Here is a 20,603-nt window from a genome sequence, read left to right as displayed (position 1 = left end):
ATTAGTCAGCTCTGTGAATGCACCTTCTCTCCCTTGGGCATTGTGAGGATCATACTGCAGGAATGCAGAGAACTTTGAGCACAAATCTACATTATGACAATGGAAAGCTCTAGAACACTTCCCCCAACATGGTGGACTCAAGATGTTGTTGGTCTGAAACTCCCATCATCCTCAACAATTCGCCATTGGCTGGCTAGGTCCGAGGGGAGCTGGAGTCCAACAACATCCAACAGGTTGGAGGAAGGCTATTCTATAGTAGCCTATAAGACGGGGGTGCCAGATCCAGATGTTGATGGACTCCAACTTCCATCATCCCAGACTATTGGGCCATATAGATTAGGGCTGATAGGTGTCCAACTACAAAGACCTGAAGGGTCACAAGTTAGCCACCTATACTATGAGAAAGGCCCTGCTGGATCAGGCTGGGGGCCAGTCTAGTCCAGCTCACACGCTCTTTTTAACAGTCATCCCTCAGGCACCTCTGGATAGCCTATGGGCAGGGCATGAAGGCAAGGATCATCCCTTGTTGTTTTTCCTCCTCAGCACCTGGTATTCAGCAATACACTGCCTCTGATCAGAGAGGTCCCATTTGACAGCCGCAGTCATTGGATAGACCCATCTACCATGAATTTGCAGCTCCTGCAAATACTGCTGGAGGACAGAGAGGCTGGGACTCACCTGGGTTCGTCACTGTACTGCACAGCTCCAAAGCGCACCCCTCTCTCACCCACCACATTGACAAAAGGGGCAACCAGCCCCTCCATGAAGTTCCGGACCATTTGGAAGTTGGCTCTTCCAATGCTAGAGGATCCATCCACCAGGAACACAATGTCGGCCGTGTAGACGTTGGAGCAGACCACTGTAAAACAACAACCCATGTCTCAGATAGTTCACTATCACATGAAATACAGAAACATGATAGGCATCCCATTTTAGGGTCAGAGGCTGGGTATGGCCAGCCTTGCACCCTGCTTCTATATAAGCCAAAAGCCCGTACCAGAAGCCTTTTAGAGAAAGGGCTGTGTATTCTCAGGTTGGCGTTGCATTCACTGCTGCCATTCACAGCCACTCACAAAGCAGACAGAAACATATCTGCACACCAATCAGGTGTCCTTTACACTGGGAGTTACTTCAGTGCCTCATACACAGCACATTCCTTTAGATTTAAGTCATCAGAAAGAGATAGCTTGGGGCTCCAGCTCCCACAGGGGCAGACAGAACCATTCCTATTCCAAGAGGGTGACGGACTCTTTCCCTCTTTGTGCATCAAGTCCATAACTGGCCCTCTCAATTCCCAAGTCTCCATCCTATGGAAGGATTGGAGGGGAAAGAGGAGACAGCAAGTCCTGGCTTAATAAGTGGCACAGCTGAAGTGGGGAAAGAAATGCTATCTAGAATCATGATATTTGATTTAGGAGGTGAATAGAGAAGGAGTGTCTTTTTCTGTAACAAAGGGACCGTGGTAAATTCCTTTGCTTCATCCCAGATGCACAGTTAGGGAGTGGAGCCCAAAAATTTTTGAAGATGGTTTTTTAAATTGTTTTTTCCCTCCTGTTGCCAGGTGCTATGGGAAAGTGTAAGCCTATCTGCAAACATTTGCAGAGAAGCCAGTCCTTGACACCTCAGTGGAGCTATAAGATGCTCAGTTTCCACTCAACGGAGCCACAATATGCTCCTCAAGGGAAAAATCCGTTTTTAAAACTATGAACTCCTTCTCCTTGGATATCAAGAGGAAGTGAGTGTATTGGTACCAATGGGACACTGAATGGAACATGAATGTGAACAGAGAAGCTTTAGATAGGTAGCCAAGAACATCTGCATGCTTATCTTTGATCTGGAAGCTTTCAGGCAAGAGAGAAGGATGAGAAAGGGTGGAAGAGGAAAGGTCACTAAGTGCAATGGACCTTTCTCAGCAAAATAAACACTCCAACATGAAGCAAAACCTTTGGCAAACTATTTAGAAGCAAAGCCAGAGCAATTATCAGTGTTAAGTTGTGGTTAGGATAGGTAGAACCATCAAACCGCTTGTCATGCTGTAGCATGGGTGGGAAACCTCTGGACCAGAGATTTTGATGTTTAAAATGGGAGTGAAGGGAGACTTGCAAAGTCACGCATTTGACAGGTGGGTAGCTCTAGGTAGTGCAAGCAGCGTGCACCCTGCATGACAGGTTCATGACATGAACGTATCTTTCTGTTACACATGAGCTGGCAACTTTGGTTGAATCCTTCTAAAGAAGTGAGGGCCAGAAGCCAGCATTAAACCATGGTTTAAAGTTGCCTAACAAATCCCAGCTTATTTCAAAGCCAGGGTGTTAAATGCCTGGAGACTGTAAGTAGGTCAGGAAGGGGTCGGGAGAGATGGGTGAGAAGGAACACCTTTGCACCCAACTTCCTGCCAGCGGCCTCACTGCTGCTTACACCAGGTATCCTGGGGCTCATCCTAGCTAAGGTCCACAAACTCAGGTGCTGATTCTTTCCTAAAGTTTTAATGCTCAAATCAGTATGATACATATGCAAATGATGCATAGGCAGAGGCACAGCAGGCAACACACAGCTCTCCTCAAGGCATGAATAAATGAAGGCACAGCAGGCAGTATGGTTACTTCCACAACACCACGTCCCTTGCATTCCCATGATAAAGGAATGGGGAAGGCACAACTTAACATGGCAAGCAGTTCTATTCTGTTCACGGCTTCTCTGGTGTCTAAGGGACCTAGTGCATTGCAAGTAGCCATCTTTGTCGTCTTCCAAAGGTTGCAATGCAGAGATAATGCTTCAACAGGGAAAAAGAAATCAGAAAACAGGGACTGCCTCTGATAAACAGAGAGAGTCAGAGCTATGCATACACCACCTCCATCTTTATTCCTGCAGGGCAATGCAACCAAACCAAGTTCACCCTTAGCATGAGCCTCTGAGAGGCGCTGGAAGCATCACCTCTCCTATTCCATTCCTTCCCCCTCCCCCCTTTTTTTGCTACCCTCTCCTCTCCCTTCACTCTCTCTTGCTGGTATGCAGACTAAGCTCCTTGGGACAGGACTCTGGCAGGTGTTGTATTCAAAGTAGCGCTAAGGAGAACGTTCCATCAGAACAAAGATTTCTCTTTGCACAACAGAACATTCTCCTACTTTTCCCTCTCCCAAATGTATTCTGAGGGTTCCTCCAACCTTCAGCAACAGATTTGGGTATGGGGCAGGGTGCACAGGGTTGGAGGAGAGGTGGGGGAACCATTGTGCTACTGCTAATCCTTGTGCTTGTGCAACCATTTAGTTGCATAGCACCCGTGTGGGGTTTTTTAAAATGTTCTTAGCATGCACAGATGAAGACACAAAGCTGCCTTACATTGAGGTAGACCAGCCCTGGTCTTCTGACTGACAGTGGCCCTAAAGGTCTCCCACCCCCCACCCAGGCCCAGCTCTTTCAGATGCTAAGCATGTACTCTGAGCTATGGAACCATTCCATAGTGTTACACATGTCACAATCCACCTACCTCTCTCCCTTTTCTGAGCCATAACTTGCGCTGAAGCAAAGAGCGTGGCATGGAGCGCAGTGAGGAACAGCATCTCCCCTCTCATTGTGGGAGTCTGTAAAAGAGAACAAGAGAAAAGACCTTAGGAGGTAAGAACGTAACAAGAGCAGTTGCAAGTTGCTTCAAAATCAGTGCTGTCCTATAAGACATGGCAACACCTTGCTTGACAGTCCTAGTTCTAGTCATCCACACTGGTATTGGTGATTGCAAGCATGATAAAGACATGACCAATGCTCAGGGATGATGGGAGCCATAGTACAGCAACACCTAGAGGAAGTATGTAGTACCTTAACAAGAGATGACCAAAGAACAGAATGAAAATCCTGGTAAGACATAAAGTGGTACCTCGGGTTACCGATGCTTCAGGTTACAGACTCAGCTAACCCAAAAATAGTGCTTCAGGTTAAGAACTTTGCTTCAGGATGAGAACAGAAATCGGGCAGCGGCAACACAACAGCAGCAAGAGGCCCCATTAGCTAAAGTGGTACCTCAGGTTAAGAACAGTTTCAGGTTAAGAACGGACCTCCAGAACGAATTAAGTTCTTAACCCAAGGTACCACTGTATAAATAGGAAAGGGCTGGCACTCTGGTGGTGTCAGCTGCACCGAGAATTATCATAGCGCTGCATTCAGCTCCTGCAGTACAATTGCAGCTTGGAAACCCCTACCTCCCAGAAGCCTGTCTCAATTCCAAGACCATCAACTTCCTGGCCTGCTATGTAAGTGGGATGCCTATGGCAACCCAAGCTCTGCAGCTGTGCTATAACAGGCATAAGACCGACGAATTAAGATGCCTATTGACATTCTTCAGTGTTGTGGATTATGCCCCATAAACCCTGTCTGCACTATACATTTGAAGTAGCATCATACCACTTTCAACAGTCATGGCTTCCCCCAAAGAATCCTAGAAAGTATAGTTCATTAAGGGTGCTGAGAGTTGTAGGAGACTCCCCATTCCTGTCGCAGAGTTACAATTCCCAGGGGTTCCATGGGGAAAGGGACTAACTGCAAAACCACTCCAGCAATTGTAGTTCTATGAGGGGAACAGGGAATCTCCTAAGAACTCTGTTAATGAACCACTCTTGCCAGGATTCGTGGGGGGGGGGGGGCTGTTTAAAGTGGCATAATGCTACTTTAACTGTACTGTGCAGGCCACAGTCATCATCAGCCTTCAGGCCCAAGATCTGCAAACACACACCTACTATACTGGATTGGATCATTCAAAGAATGTTGCACAAAAGATATCAATCCTCTCTTTTTTTGCAACAGGGTCAATGCATCATAGCTGTTCAGCTGGTTTGGAGCACACTTTGATAGGTCTTCCCTGTCAAAAAAGAAAGGAAAGCAGCAGAGTCGAATACTTTCCCCTCTTTGAACTACCCTAAGTCTCCTACGTGCCAAGGCAGAACCACGCCTGCTGCTGAGAGCTTTACTCAGTGCTGTGCCTACCATGCGGTTTTACAAGAGTGCAGAAAAATGTAACTTTGGCTGAATGTGCTGACAATCTTAGCTTTCCTTTTTAAAACTGCAAGTTCCCAGCCCTTTTGATTGTAAAGATGCTCAAGGGAACGTGGGAAACGCTTACTGAAATATCAGAAGGTGACTGGACAAAAGTTGCAGTGCTCAGAGGTCAGGGCTTCAATCAAAACCATTTTTTTTCCGCAAGAGGGGGAAAAACAACAGAACAAATTAAGGAGAATAGGATAGATTATGAAAATGTTCATAATTCACACTAGTCACAGAATTCAGCTTTTCTTAGCACAGAATTTGGTTGCTCAGAATTTATATGGTCTAATATTTTTTTAAAGCCTGGCTTTACTGCTCTCGTCCTACAGAAGCACCAGAAGGCTAAACTAGTGTGAACGTGGGAGATTCAGGCTGCAATCCTGTACACATATTCCTGAAAATAAATCTCCCTGAACTCAATAGAACTTACTTCTGCATAGGATTACACTGTCAGTCACAGAAGTCCCAATGCAATTTTCCTCTTCTAAAAAACAGCCATGCCCAAATTTGGATTGGAGCTGTGGCAGGAGGAGAGGGAAAGAGATACAGGTACAGTTTGTGTGTCTGTATGTTTCCCCCCTCTGATGCTAACAGCAGCTTTAGGAAGGCGATACATTTGCATTGCATGGTTGGTGCAGGGGCAAAGAGTTAAAACTCCCTCTGCCCCGTCGTCCTACTCCAAACTACATGCATCCCAAGCCACTTTTTGGAAAAAAGGAAAGGAAATAACACCGGGTGATCCATTCATGGAACTGCTCGCTCTCGTGCCAAGGGATTAAGCTCCCAAGTACCACACATTTACACATTTGGGGATTCTTTCCATTTTAATACCAGGCATACTCATCAAAGAGGAAGCACCGTTGTACACAATGACATATGCATGACTCACGTAGAGTGCCAGGACTATGTTGTTCTCCTGAGTAATTTTGGGGCCAGCCTCACAGCAAGTTGCACACACATCACTATCCACATGCAATTCTTACTGTGCCGGAGATCACAGTGCCTGCAGTGTCAGGAGATTCACTGCATGCAAACGGCGTATATTACTATCTAAGATGCTTCATGTGCACACAGAACAGACTGAGCACATACATCTGTGTAGGTGTGACAGAACAGACACAGCCATAAATGTAAAAACTGCTTTTCTATGTCTCCCACCCCTTTCATGTCCTGCTCATCCAGAGGAGTCCGTGTTCACCACACATCTTCAGACTGATTCCCTGCAGCCCTTGTGAAAGGCAAACAAAGCTCATAAATGAGTGTCTTTGAATAGCTTTGCAGGAGCTGAGAAAAGATCTCAGCCTTGGGGCAAAAGGTGTGTACAGTACAGACAGTAAAACCTGCCACCCTAGGCACAGCTGCCCAGCCCTTCACAGCTCCTCTCTCCTCCAGCTGCTTTTTGCTCCCTGTTTTGTGCTTCTACTCTTATGTTCCCGGGTTTTCTAGTGCCTTGGATTTTCCTTTCCTTTCACCTCCAAGCTCCCCCTGGGCACATATTTCATCTGACACTTTACTGTTAAAACAGGTGTCAAGGCATACTTCACTGGAGCAGCTCTGGGTTTTGTGCAAGTCTTTCTGGACCTTGAAAGATGCAAGATCAGTAACCGAAGTGAGCAGAGACTCAGGAATGGGACCCACCCTCTAGATGGAATATGGGGATTCCCCTTTCCACATAGAGCAAAACCATGCCAGAAAGTTATTTCAAATCATCAGAGCGTCACTCTGGAGTCCTTCCACTTTCTTTGCCTATCTAACTGCTAGTTACTCCAGTCTTCCACTAGAGTCCTGAAAGCAATATGCATGAACAGGTGGGTCACCTTGGCCTAATATTCATAGCCTCAGGAAACTGCTTTTGACTTGGCAAGAGCAAGTGCATTCAGTGGACAGCATTTCCATATGATCTTGGATTGAAGTACCAGCTCAGCCACAAACCACAAGATAAGTCTTGGAAAGTTGCTAACTTTCAGGGTCCTTTCCACAGTAAATGCATTATTGTTTCTGCATTATTGTTCCTTATGTGTTGCAGAGTTATTGCATTTCTGCAGCTTGGATTCTGATGGTTTGTTGTTGTTTTTTTGTCACATCACAGGAAAAAATGCAATTTCCACACCACCACCTAAAAAAGTCATTGCATTCATTCTAATTATAGTGAACAAAGCTTCCCTCTACCCTGCAGCATTGGTGTATGGGATGGAGGGTGGAGCCATACCTCAGCGGTGGAACACGTGGTTGGCATGCAGAAGGTCTCAGACGCATCTCCAGCTAGTATTACATGATGGGGAATGACCTCTGCATGCAGAGGCAAAGCAACCTGCTCCAGTACCCGGAGTGGCACGTGTCCCAGGGGGTGTAGCACACGTCCCGGGGAGTGCCGCCAATTGGGGGTCGGCATTTTGTCAACCCCCCCCCCTTGGAATGGTACCTGGGGTGAGCCACCCCCCCTCGGAACGCCCCTGTCTGCATGAGAGACCCTGTGCCAGCAGACAGTACCGGACTACAAATAATCTGACCTAGCAGAAGGCCCCTCCTATGTTCCTCTTTCATTTCATGTACTTTTTGCTTTAAAAATGAGGATTTCCTTAGTTCTTTGAAGGCTGTTCCCTCTGTTTCCATAGCCAGATGGTACATCTGCACAGATGTTAAAATATGGCTCCCACACCTCTACATCTTATTCATGGGTTGGCTATCACTTCATTGCCTTTAATGTGAGGCTTGTAGCAGGAGAATCCCACAAAGGCTGAAATGTGGGTAGCATGTGTTTTGATTGGCCGTCTGGGTAAAGCCTCAGCCTCAGTTTCCAATCTGTAATAGGAGAATAAATGGTGACAGTGTGCCTTAAAAGGTGTTATACAAATTGTGGGCCACGGGAGGGGGGGGACTTACCATTGTAGAATTATAGAATTGGAAGGGACCCCCAAGGGTCATCTAGGACAACCCCCTGCAGTCATCACACAAAGTACAGTGGCTAGAATGTTGGATCAGGAGGACCTGGTGTGAATCCATGTTCAGCTCAGTAAATCTCCCTAGATTACCAATCTAATCTGCTTTGTAGGGTTGCTGTGATGATACCCCCAATCCGCAGATGCCACCCTGACGCGAAATTATCTGGGATTCCAGTGCAAAGATTCCATCCTTTTCCATTTACTCTGCCCTTCCTGCTCCACGGGGGGTGAGCTGTCAAAAGGACAGGCCCAGGGGGCTTAACAGCTGGTTGACAATGCAACATATTATAGAATTCAGAAGGGACTCCCTGCCTGGAGTGGCCTGAGGGCTGACATTCTTTTGACTGCATGAGAACATCCACGAGAAGAAGAACAATTATTATTATTATTATTATAATTTAAAAAAAACTATTAACAGCTGGTGCACAGGTGAGGACAAAACCAGACGAGAAGTAGAAGCAGACTGTGAAAGAAAATGGATGTAGAGAGGGTTTCTTCTGAGCTGCCACCACTTATCCTGGGAAGCATTTCAGCCAGAATGCAGAGGGTGAAGTGCCTCTGACCACATGCAGAGTGCTTTTTCCTTCCTACTAAGTAACTACCATCAAACCAGCTCCATGCATGTAGGATTGCAGAGAAGTTGCAAAGATGCCAGTCTCTTCAGACCCAGCACCTCCCATGATAGACACTGGACATCAAAACTGAACCTTTCCGTTCAAGGGGACGCACTTTCCAGTAAGTGCAATTAGGCTGCAAGTTGTAAACACTCTTACCGAACTCCGCGGGACTTACTGCCGAGTAAACGCGCTGAGCAGGGAACCTGCGGCCCTCCAGATGTTGACAGGCGTCACCTCAGCTCCCATCGGCACCGCCAATGGTCAGGCAAGTGATGGGAGTTTGCAGTCCAGCCACCATCTGGAGGGCCGCGGGATCCTCAGCGCGGGAAGACGGAGGAGGAGGAGGCCCGGCGGGCGCAACACGTGGGAGGAGGAGCGCGCGGACGAAGCCCAGGCAACGCGCGCGCGCCCCCCCTAACCAAACCCCGGCGGAGAGGGGCAGCAGGACACCCCGCCGGCACGAGGCAGGGAGAGCGCCCGGACGGGGCGGCATCACTTCGCTCCGGAGCCAAAGCTGCTTGCACCACCTGGCTTGCAGAGCCACAGAAAGGAAGGAAGAAAAAGCAGCAGTAGCGGCTGCTCTTCTTGCACCGCTTGCTGGGGAATCCGCTCCCCCTCGAAAGGCGGGAGTTACCTGCTGCTGCTGGTGGTGGTGGTGGTGCCGCCGCCGCCGCTTGTGAGCATAATCTGCCAACTCCCCTTGCGACGCTGCAGTTCCTCCTTCTCCTCAGCGGGAGCCCGCCTGAGCGCTTTCCGCGATGCACATCGGAGAGACAAGGAAACCAAGCGGCTCTCCACAGGCAGCGGGGAGGAAATCTGGACCGAGTCCCAGCGGCGCTGTTGCCAAGGGGGGCGGGGGGCGCGAAGGGGCTGTATGTGCGGAGGGTCCGCCCCTCCTTCTGGCTGCTGCGCCGCCGCCGCTCCGGCCTTCTTGCTCCCCCGGAGTCCCTTAAGTCCAAGCACTCCCCGGCTGGCTGTCGGAAAATGGGGAGCGGGCGAAGAGCCGGCGGGCCGCACCTCCCGTCAGCCCCTCCTCCGACCCTCTCAGGTGGAAGAGGCGGCTTCTCTTCTCGCGTGTCAGGCGGCTGGGAGTGGAGCTGGCGAGGCCACACCCAAGAGCTTCCCCCTTGATGTGGGGCTGCCTTCTCTTCTTTGGTAAGGATTTGATTTATTGATTTGTTTTCATCGCCTCTTAAGTTTTTCCTCTTGCTCCAAGAGCAAATCGAATCGGGAAGGGACAGCAACTTGTAAGATGTAAGATGTAACTTGTAAGAACTTCCCAAAGTTCTATTACGAAATTAAAAGACGCCTGCTCCTTGGGAGAAAAGCAATGACAAACCTACACAGCATCTTAAAAAGCAGAGACATCGCCTTGCCAACAAAGGTCCGTATAGTTAAAGGTATGGTTTTCCCAGTAGTGATGTATGGAAGTGAGAGCTGGACCATAAAGAAGGCTGATCCCCGAAGAATTGATGCTTTTGAATTATGGTGCTGGAGAAGACTCTTGAGAGTCCCATGGACGGCAAGAAGATCAAATGCATCCATTCTTAAGGAAATCAGCCCTGAGTGCTCACTGGAAGGACAGATTGAGAAGCTGAGGCTCCAATACTTTGGCCACCTCAGGAGAAGAGAAGACTCCCTGGAAAAGACCCTGATGTTGGGAAAGATGGAGGGCACAAGGAGAAGGGGACGACAGAGGACAAGATGGTTGGATAGTGTTCTCGAAGCTACCAGCATGAGTGACCAAACTGTGGGAGGCAGTGGAAGACATGAGTGCCTGGCGTGCTCTGGTCCATGGGGTCACAAAGAGTCGGACACGACTAAAGGACTAAACAACAACAACAAGTACAGATATCAACAATCCAGGGGAATAGGCTATAATTATTTCAGTTTCACAAAGGAGGGGAATAACGGTAGTGAGCTGCTTTGGAAGGCCATGCATGCAGGTGCCAGCAAAGGCAAGACTAACACTCGGGTCCTTGAGATGCACACCTAGCTCTTTGCATATCAGACCACTCTGCCTTTTTGTGTACAAGTCAGGTTTGACTTTGCAGTGGGGAAACTCAGGTGTAGGATAAACCCCTTGTTCCCAGCCACAACACGAGACCTTTGGACCAGGTTTTCTGTAACAAGCAAGGTATGTGCTTCTGGAAATCATGATTCTTGTCATGAAAGTTATTTTTCCCTATGTGCCAAAGGAGCAAATCATCACAACAGTGCATTAGTACCTTTTTAGTAGCCAACATGCAAATCAAATTGGATGACCGGCAACAAGGGGATTTCCTTTCTGCTTTCACCCCTGAACCTTTGACACGGGATAGAGATCATTGAATGGGTTCTGATGCAGATAGTGGCTTCAGCATCCAACCTAGTTTTTCTCCTTCCTTTGCTAGTTTCCATCTGCTGCTTTTAACATCAACCTGGTGCTCTCAGGGCATTTAGGACTAGAACTCTCATCAGCCCAGTGAAGAGTTCTGCAGAATTTGAATGCTGGTGCTGCGGAACCAAAGGAAAGTATTGCTCAACTGTGGATTTGAGAGTGTTGTGCTTAATTCACAGGCTTCTAGATTCTGGGATCCAGTGTTGTAAAATGAGTGAAGAGGCGTGATCTCTTTCAAATCATAAATGAGCAGCAAGTGGGATCTGTAACTTGATGTTTGCATTGCTTTGATAGGTTCCCTTAATAAACTGTGTAGAAAATGTAATGAATTCTTTTGAGTTGGACAGTGGAGAGAATCACCCAACCCCTTCAGAGTCTTTTTAAGGGATTCTCTCCTTTTTCTAAAACAACAGAAAGATCTTTATCACATTCTAGTGGTTTTTACCTAAGCAAATTCAATGAATAGAATGACCTTATTTCCTGCCATGTATGCAAAATCACTTTCATGTTATTCATTCATCTGAAATAACTATCTCTCGGTTCCATGCGCATGATCACTTTCTTGTATGAAGACCCTCATTTTACCTATAATGTAAATGCACTTACCTAGATGTGCAGTTCTAGCCCCACCCCCTTTAAGCATCAAGCAACCCTACTTTGGGCCAACATCACTCCCACTTTTGATTTTCACAGGTCAAGCTTAGAACAGCAAGAGCTCTTTTAAGTCTTACTGGGACACAACACAAATATTTAAGGTTTGTTGATTCTATAGAGGCAGGGCACCCCAAACTGTTTATCTCATCTCCATTCATCATCCCTTCAACAACAGTTTAAGGTACAGACTGGGGTGGGTCAGGGTGAAGGAAAACATCTGCACAGAAGTAAAAATCACAAAACGCACTCTCTAATTTTCACTTGGATTTTTAATCTAAGCACTTTCTGGCATGCCAGGAAAATGTCTCAGAATTTTCTAAGCATCTTTATCACATACACAGCCCAACAAGACAACGACAAGAATCCACCAACAGCATACGAATCAATATGGCTAACCTGATACAAAAACACCCACCCACACCCACTCACACATGTATAAGACGCCCCCTATTTTGGGGTACTCACGAATCGCCAATCCACCCTTGGTACTATCGGTGTATATGATGCCCCCTAATCTTTGACATTGTTTTGTAGGGGGAAAACTTAGTCTTATACATGGAAATATACAGTATCTTAGTTCCAGCAAAGAATGTGTCCATTGCTCCTTGGCTGGCAATTGCAAGTTAATACACAAGGTTATAATCTTTTTTTTGCTAATTTACCCCTTATCCTTTCCTCTGGCATCTCTTTGCTTATCACAAACAGGTTCACCATGAGTGAAACTGAGATTCATAATTTCCCCCAGTGGGTGAGAGAGTGAGTGACCAAGCAGAACCTGAGAGGCTACAATGGGTTTAGAAATATTTATTTTGAACGCATCAGCAGAAGACCTCTGAATGTATTTTGGTTTATAAAAGACATAATCATACTAATATCAAAGAGAAATAAACAGCACACTATACATAAATAAATCTTGGCAGAAGGGGGAAAAATCTAGGAAATAATAAAGTTCCAATTACATGTAAAGATTACCATATGCAAGATTAAAATTAACTATGCCTATCTCAATGTAAAAATATTATATGAAGCAATGGAATGTTAAAACAAAGTTTTCTTCTCTGTGTGTGTTCCAAAAAAGATGTGAATTGACATCAGAAAAAAAACTGTTTTTGTGAAATAGAGCTGAATCTAAGATTGAGCCCAGAGAAGAAATGTAAACTCCCTGTTCCCTAACACATCAAAAATATTTTACTGATTACTGATTGCTTCCTTTGCTCACAACTAAATTTTGTTTCGTATTAGTAAATGAGTAAAACCTGCTGAAACAGTTCTCAATTGTTTTAGGCACTGACATTATCCCAAGTCTTCCTGGGCTCCAGGAAGACTCACAAAATTCACTTAGTGTTGCTAGCCACGTGGAGTAACATATCTTGCATCTTCTTCACATTGGTGTATTGTCTTAGCTCGCCTAAGACCTTGTCAGCATTTCCATTTTTTGCACTTCAGACAGAAAAAACCCTCATTTGTGCCCTCAAGGCAGACACTCAAGCCTACTTCAGATAATGCAAAGAACCGTCCAAACTTAGATAATGGTTCAGTCTTCTAGAGTCAATAGTACACCAGGATTGTGACCAGCTAGTATCTCGAGCTGCAGCTTCCTAGGGAACAGGCAGTTCCATTAGGTCCTTTTGACCTTGTATCATAGCCAGGTTTTTTTTTTTTTTGAGGGGGGGGGGGGATCTGTTTTTGAAAGAGCCAGTGCTTTCACTGAAAATGGCCATATAAATTGTCATGTTGTGTGACTCATCGCCACTGCTCACATTGGCATCAGTTATGCAAACCAGCCATGCAGAACTCCGGCAGGCCTGCACAACGTCTGATCCTGCAAGTTGAACACAAGCCCCCAGCCACGTGCGGCAGCACCAGCTTATCAAGCACATGGCCTGCCATCATGCGTGGCTGGTAGGCTCCATTCAGTTTGGTGGGACAGAAGTCAAGGGACATATCCAGGGTGACAACCCATGCAGGTCTCTGCTCTAAGGTGTCAACACTTAGAGCAGAGCATTTGCTTCGTATGCCAAAGGTCTCAGATTCAATCCCTGGCATCTCCAGGTAGGGCTGGGACTGGGAGAGAACACTGTATGAAACACTGGAGAGCTGATACCAATCAGTATAGGCCAGGCATCCCCAACCTTCGGCCATCCAGATGTTTTGGACAACAATTCCCATCATCCCTGACCGCTGGTCCTGTTAGCTAGGGATCATGGTAGTTGTAGGCCAAAAAATCTGGAGGGCCACAGGTTGGGCGTGCCTGTTATAGACAATACTGAGGTAGATGGGATGATGCTCTGACAGCTTCCTATGATCCCGGCAGGACAGATGTTTGTCCTGGAAGCCATGAGGAGGAGGAACATTTCAGCTCATGGTGGTGGAGGACAGCACCCCTCCCTCCTTTCCTCTGCCTATAGGCAAGCCTGACACAGTACAACCAGCAGAGGGTGTAAGGTCTTGCACTCAGTAGCCAGACCTTAACCTTCATTAGGCTTAACCTTAGCCTTCATTGTAAAGAAGGCAACCTTAATACTGCTACTTCCTGCCACAGAGAACTATCATTCAGAGTCTTTCTAAACAATCCTCTCTTTTTTTGTATGATAGCTGCATGGCTTTGATGCATTTGCTACATAATCCAGGTGTTCCCCCTCCCAGTATGTGAATATTCATATTTGTTTTTACCTGGAAAAGGGTATTATTCCACCATTTAGTGTTTTCACCAGTCAGCAGAATTTTGAAAGATCTGTAATGATAAAAGAGAAATTGGGGCTGCTTAGTGATCCAGGTGTGGGGGGGAGGAGAGAGAGAGAAAGAGAAAGACAGAAAGAAAGAAGCTTTCTGGAAATGTTTCACAAAGGCAAAATGGTGGCTTGGGCTTAGGAAGGGAGGAGGAAATATCCATGTCACTTTGGCTTTTTAACAAAACCAACCCTGAAGTCAGAAACCTGCCCACTTGCAATGTGCCATGTGTACTGATGGTGCTTTATTAATAACAGTGAGAAACCATCCTTTTAACTTTCTTGGCCATGCACACAAAAGGTTAAGATGTGTTAAGAAGTAATTGTGCTGCATTGGTGGTCATTTAAAGTGGATTAACGGTAAGCTCCTTAACATTATCTGGAATCCACTACCAGACTTGCAAAAGTATTTACATTTTCAACTTGTTCAGAATTTCTTATGAATGAAATGTGTACTCCAATCCACTTTAGTGACTTTGAATATGAAAGCAAGAGATGGTAGAATTTTTCCAAATGCATCGCCATGCAGCATAAATAATGTTATCCCATGGGTGTGCAGGAACAGTGCTTATCGCTTTTCCAAGAGTGGCATTTCACCAGACAGAGCTGTTCCATCATGGATACCCAAAGTATAAATGAAATTAGTTGTGAACATAGATATAGCTGAACTGATGAGAGTTCTTTCTTCCATCATTTGCTCTTGTCTGGGTAAGTATGAGAATAGAATGCACACCAGGGGTGTGGAACCTGTGGCACTCCAGGTGATGTTAAATTCGCAGCATGACCAATGCTAAGGGAAGACAGGAGTTGGAGTCCAACAATATTGGGGGGGCACAGGTTCTCCATCCCTGTTCTAAAGAAGCAAGATGATATGGACAAAAGAGAACTGAGCTCAGTTGTTCTGCCACATCCTGGTTCCCATGCATTTTGCAAGGGTATCTGGGGAACTTTAGCATGCCCAGCTTAAAGTGTGGCAAAGGTTGAGACACCAGAGACAAAGAAAATGTCCTTAGTCAACGAATGCTGGGGGAAATGGTTCCAGAGTTAAATTAAGAGGTTGTCCAGGAGCTAACCACCAGAAAGAAAACAAACAGGAAGACATGGGGATTTGCAGACTGCTCCATTCCCAGCGTGGCCTGAGAGAAGAGAATGTTCAAAAAGAGAAGGAAACAAGACGTTGGCCTTCCTCTCCATTTTCCTCTAATGCAAGAATGAAGAAAAACTTGGTTGCACAATAATAACAGGGCAGAGAGAAGTTCTTGCAAGACTGGCAAATTGGAATGCATTGCAATGAATAAGCTATGGTGAAAACCAACCATTAAAACATCAATGCCATTGGGGTGTCGAGAATCCTATGCTATTAATTATCTCAAATTCTGCATCTAGGAAACCCAACCTATGTTGTTAGAATGCATCGTGTTAAGGCAGGCAATTTTGTCAAAGTGGCATGCTCATACTTTATTATTTTTATTTATTAAAGGGTAAGGTGGATCAAGATATTTCACTGGGGAAAGAGGGCTGTACCATGAAAGGGGGACAATAGTGCAACATCCCGCCCACCCTTAAGAACATATCCTGGTACCTCATTAGTTTTTGCTTGCATAGGACTATCATCATCTTTTTTCCCCTCTGGAGGAGGATAATGTTCCACAGGCTCACACACTTACAATAACTTTCAGCTTCCTTCACATAGTTTGCCAGCCTGCATACACAGTACACACACACTTCTGAGCTCTGTAATGGAAACAACCTCCTCGCCTTCCTCTGACCGGTCATCCAAACTGAAACAGCCTCCTGCTCAGAAGTGTAATTAACAAAGGAAGGGCAGCCTGTCCCAATTAAATGAGGGAAGTTCATTAAAAAAAAGAATGGATGGGACTGCCAAGAGTTTTGGATCTGGCCTCAGGCCTAGAGTGTACGGAGTGGTTGGAGTGTACGGTTCTTTGAGAGCAAATTTATCTGAAGGCATCAGCTGGGATCTTGACACAAATGAGTTTTCTTCATATCTGCCTCTCTCGTCAGACCAACTCTGCTTTTTTCAGATGGCTACCACTACAATAAATTGAGAAGCAAGCAACAGGGACTTATCCCAACAACACAACGCTGGACTGAAGACCCCCCCCCGCCCAGATGTCCTTTTTATTAGGCATGTATGATTACAGTAGTACCTCTGGTTATGTACTTAATTTATTCCAGAGGTCTGTTCTTAACCTGAAACTGTTCTTAACCTGAAGCACCACTTTAGCTAATGGGACCTCTTGCTGCGCCGCCGCAGCCGCGCGATTTCTGTTCTCATCCTGAAGAAAAGTTCTTAACCCGAGGTACTATTTCTGGGTTAGCGGAGTCTGTAACCTGAAGCATATGTAACCTGAAGTGTATGTAACCCGAGGTACCCCTGTATACATAAAAGTGTGTAAATAAATATTTACATGTGAATTTTCATGTGGCTTTAACAAAATAAATTAAATAAATTAATGCAAAATAAATTAATTAATGCAAAATAAATTAATTAATGCAAAATAAATTAATTAATGCAAAATAAATTAATTAATGCAAAGATGGATGGAATGGAACAGATTTATAAGAGAGGTACTATTTCTGGGTTAGTGGAGTCTGTAACCTGAAGCATATGTAACCTGAAGTGTATGTAACCCGAGGTACCACTGTATTTGTGCTCACGATGCTATCAGGGCAGTTATATGAGATCCCACTTTCGATACTGCTTGCAGCTGCAAAAGTTTTGGGGATGTCACGCTGCTTCATTTCCCATCGGTGTTATGTCCTATAATGCTGCTTAATTCCTGTTATTTTTTATGTGACAAATGTTCTGATTTATTTTTATCCCACTTTTGTTTAGCTATAGATCCTCCGGACAACAATAATGTGGTAGCACTGGGGAAGCATTGCAGAACAACTAATAAAGCAGAATAAACCTGCCACAAATGCACCATTTGTGTGTCCAGAACATCTTGCAGAATGCACCCACAATAAGACACCAGTCTGGAGGTCCCCTAAATGTGGATGTGTCTTCAAGTATAGCTGTTGGGGAAATGCAGTAGGAAAAGTCTTGAATCTTGGTGAGGGATTAGATCCTGGGTGGAACGTATTCCTTATCCATGTTCTTTTTTCAGAAAAAAGAATCAGAACAGAGCTTCACTCAGTTGGGGCTCAGATCCAAGGCTGTCCAGGGCAGGCAATGTACTCTGATATGTGTGTCTATGATTACAGCCTTCACTTGTCTTGTAGACTTGAACCCAGGACTTTGCTACTAGGAAATAATACAACTGAATAAAATAATGAAAACATGGCTAGTTGTGAATGGTTCACTATGCACATTCCACACAACAATCTGGTCTAGCCTTTTAAAAGTGGTTTTTATTGTAAAAAAAAATAGTTGTACTGTGGTCAGGAGAAACACCCAAACTAATACCTGTTGTGCTGCTACCTGAGCATCACCTTGTTCTGGAAATTAGTAGAACACAGAATTAAATTTGTCCTGGATACATTTGTATGCCTTACTATCAGTCATCTCCTAGCATGATTTCTTCAAACACTTGTGGTTTTTGAGGGCCATAATTGTGGGCAGAAGACTGCTGTTGCAACATTGGAGAGCTGCTTATGCCTTGCATATGGAGGCTTGGACTGAGAATCTTGATTTAGTAAAGGAATAGACCATATAACTTCTGAGAGGCAGGAAGCAAGGGCCAAATTTCATAGTATCTGGTGAGATTTCTTGGAACTTTGTGAAACGTGTGTAACACATAGATGTGCCCTCTTCCTTATCTCCCCTCTTAAGTCTTAAGTATGGTTATCTTTTAAAGGACTGCAGTGTTTAATTAGTAAATTACTTAAAAAAAAACTTTTAGTGACTAAAAAGGCACCTTCAATTAATAAAGCAACAGATCTTTTAAAACATACCTCATTTAATGCAAGTACTCATAAAAATTCAGACGGCACCATCTTAAAGGAACTGGTCTTTTCTCTCGCATTTTGTCTCTTCTAAGATGATGACATTTGCACAGCATCTAAAAACAAATTATGCTTCTTACTTCAGAATAATTGGTGTGTTTTTTTAATGCACATGACAATTTATGCAAATTTAATTGATAGGTTATAAATCAACTGGGACGCGGGTGGCGCTGTGGGTTAAACCTCAGCGCCTAGGACTTGCTGATCGCATGGTCGGCGGTTCGAATCCCCGAGGCGGGGTGCGCTCCCGTTGCTCGGTCCCAGCGCCTGCCAACCTAGCAGTTCGAAAGCACCCCCGGGTGCAAGTAGATAAATAGGGACCGCTTACTAGCGGGAAGGTAAACGGCGTTTCCGTGTGCGGCTCTGGCTCGCCAGAGCAGCTTTGTCACGCTGGCCACGTGACCCGGAAGTGTCTGCGGACAGCTCTGGCTCCCGGCCTATAGAGTGAGATGAGCGCACAACCCTAGAGTCTGTCAAGACTGGCCCGTACGGACAGGGGTACCTTTACCTTTACTAAATCAACTAAAAGCCACACAATTAAAAACTCATTGCTCTGGCTTTTCTGGTTGTCACACTTTGATTATGTGGGAAACAATGGACAGAAGCTTAATTTTGGGTTTTTTGTTTTTTTAAAAAAAGACTTCTGTATTTTTCTTATGTGAACAAACACTTTCATGTACCAAAACTTAGGAGTAGCCCCCAGTCCATGAAAGCACTGCCATTTTTGAACAGATAGTGCCCTCAGCTGATCAGTTCCAACTGGGGCACCAGAAGCTCAGAAATGTCACATTCCCACTCCACATCTCTGGGGGAAATGTGCAATATTGTGAGAAAACCCTGCCAGTTTCAACATGCTAACATAATAATACTTTTTTTTTTTTAAGGGGCATTGTGAAATTGGTAAAGTTATTAGCTTAGTTTTTCACTGGACCAAAAAGAGAGACAGAAGGACGCGTCATGGGCATTTGCGAAACTGAAAGGACTTCCCTTCCACCTTGTCAGTCTCAAGATTAGAGAAAGGGATGGTGGTGAGGAAAATGGCAGTGGTATAGGTGGGTGGGCGGGCAGGTAAAAGAGGAGAGAGAGGAGGTCCACACTGTCAGACGTTGACCATCCACATCATGATAGGGTTGCCCCTGAGTCCAGTCACAGAGCAGTATGGGCCAGCGCCATCCAGAGTAGGCAGTGGTGCTCATGTATTTCAATGAGTATTGGTGGTGGTGGCATTTAAAGAGACAAAACTTGAATGCTGGTCATGAACACTTGAGTGCACAGTGAGGTTTCCTAAAGTGACATGCGATTTTGGCTTTAAGTGGGGGGGGGGGGAGGTGGAGGGAAAGGCTGGGCTTTCAAGATAAGAAAAATGAAAGTGACCTCACTGTTGCAAATTTCCTTTTTTTAAAGGAACAGCAAACAATTCCTTCAATCCTGGCTGTTTTCAATCCATCAAATGCCTCATCTCTCACATACCTGTGCTTAGAAAGGAATCCTCCATCCCAGCCCCAGGCAGAACGACTGCCTTCTATTGAGAGAGCTCACCAGGTGTGAATAAGATACAAACCCTTCGCCTCCCATTCTAATTAATACATAAGCCAGGAAGAAAAGATCGGGGTTGGGGGTGGTGAGTGGGTGTCATTCTAAAGAAGCCCTCCAGTCATCCCCCCACCAAGAGGAAATGCATTTTCTCTCAGGAACCTCTTTAAGAGTGGAACTTCAGGAATCTGAGGCTGCAGGCACCTCACAGACATCACTTTGTTGTCTCTATGGACACAGCAGTGATGTGGAGACACAGACAGCAGCATAACTCAAGAAAGGGGATGCTGAGGATCACAGGTGGTGACCACCTGTCCCAGTGGAAACCCAGTGGGGACACAAATGCCTAGGGACACATTTCAGGGCCATCCCGTTGCCAATTCTACCCTTAAATCAGCGCCACGCTAGGCAAAGGACATGTGTCCAGCGTATTCTTTTATTACTTACCCCACATGGGTGGTCTCTATTATATTTTCATTCCGACAGAGGAAACACCAAGAGAGTCTTGGCAGGAATCCTCTTTGGGGAAGGGCCATAGCTCAGTGGCAGAGCATCTGTTTTCACACAGAAGGTCCCATGTTAAATTCCCGGCATCTCCAGGAAGGGCTGAGGAAGTCTCAAACACTGGAGAGCCACTGTGTAGACAATGCTGAGGTAGATGGTCCATTGGTCTGACTTGGCAGCTTCCTATGTTCCTATATTTCTAACCTTGCGGATAGGGTGGCCTAATTGCCATGGCTGCATTAAA

General features: G+C 45.5%; 1 protein-coding gene and 1 long non-coding RNA gene across 2 annotated transcripts in view; one reads left to right on the top strand and one right to left on the bottom strand.

The window, feature by feature from the left end:
- COL7A1 (collagen type VII alpha 1 chain) overlaps positions 1-14,356 on the bottom strand; it is a 119,511-nt gene extending 105,155 nt beyond the window's left edge. The window contains exons 1-3 of the mRNA XM_077924950.1: positions 14,298-14,356; positions 3,488-3,581; positions 679-859 (exon numbers count right to left, since the gene is read on the bottom strand). Of these exons, the coding sequence (XP_077781076.1) occupies positions 679-859; positions 3,488-3,572 (266 nt within the window). The 5' untranslated portion in view covers positions 3,573-3,581; positions 14,298-14,356. The remainder of the gene's footprint in view (positions 1-678; positions 860-3,487; positions 3,582-14,297) is intronic.
- LOC144327012 (uncharacterized) lies at positions 8,676-17,660 on the top strand. The gene is made up of 2 exons (XR_013391986.1): positions 8,676-9,745; positions 17,211-17,660. It is a non-coding gene; the product is annotated as an uncharacterized LOC144327012 (long non-coding RNA).
- Positions 17,661-20,603: the final 2,943 nt, after the last annotated feature.

Source organism: Podarcis muralis, chromosome 2 (assembly GCF_964188315.1).
Source record: "Podarcis muralis chromosome 2, rPodMur119.hap1.1, whole genome shotgun sequence".
Classification (NCBI taxonomy): domain Eukaryota; kingdom Metazoa; phylum Chordata; class Lepidosauria; order Squamata; family Lacertidae; genus Podarcis; species Podarcis muralis.
This window is presented reverse-complemented; position numbering and strand designations above follow the sequence as displayed.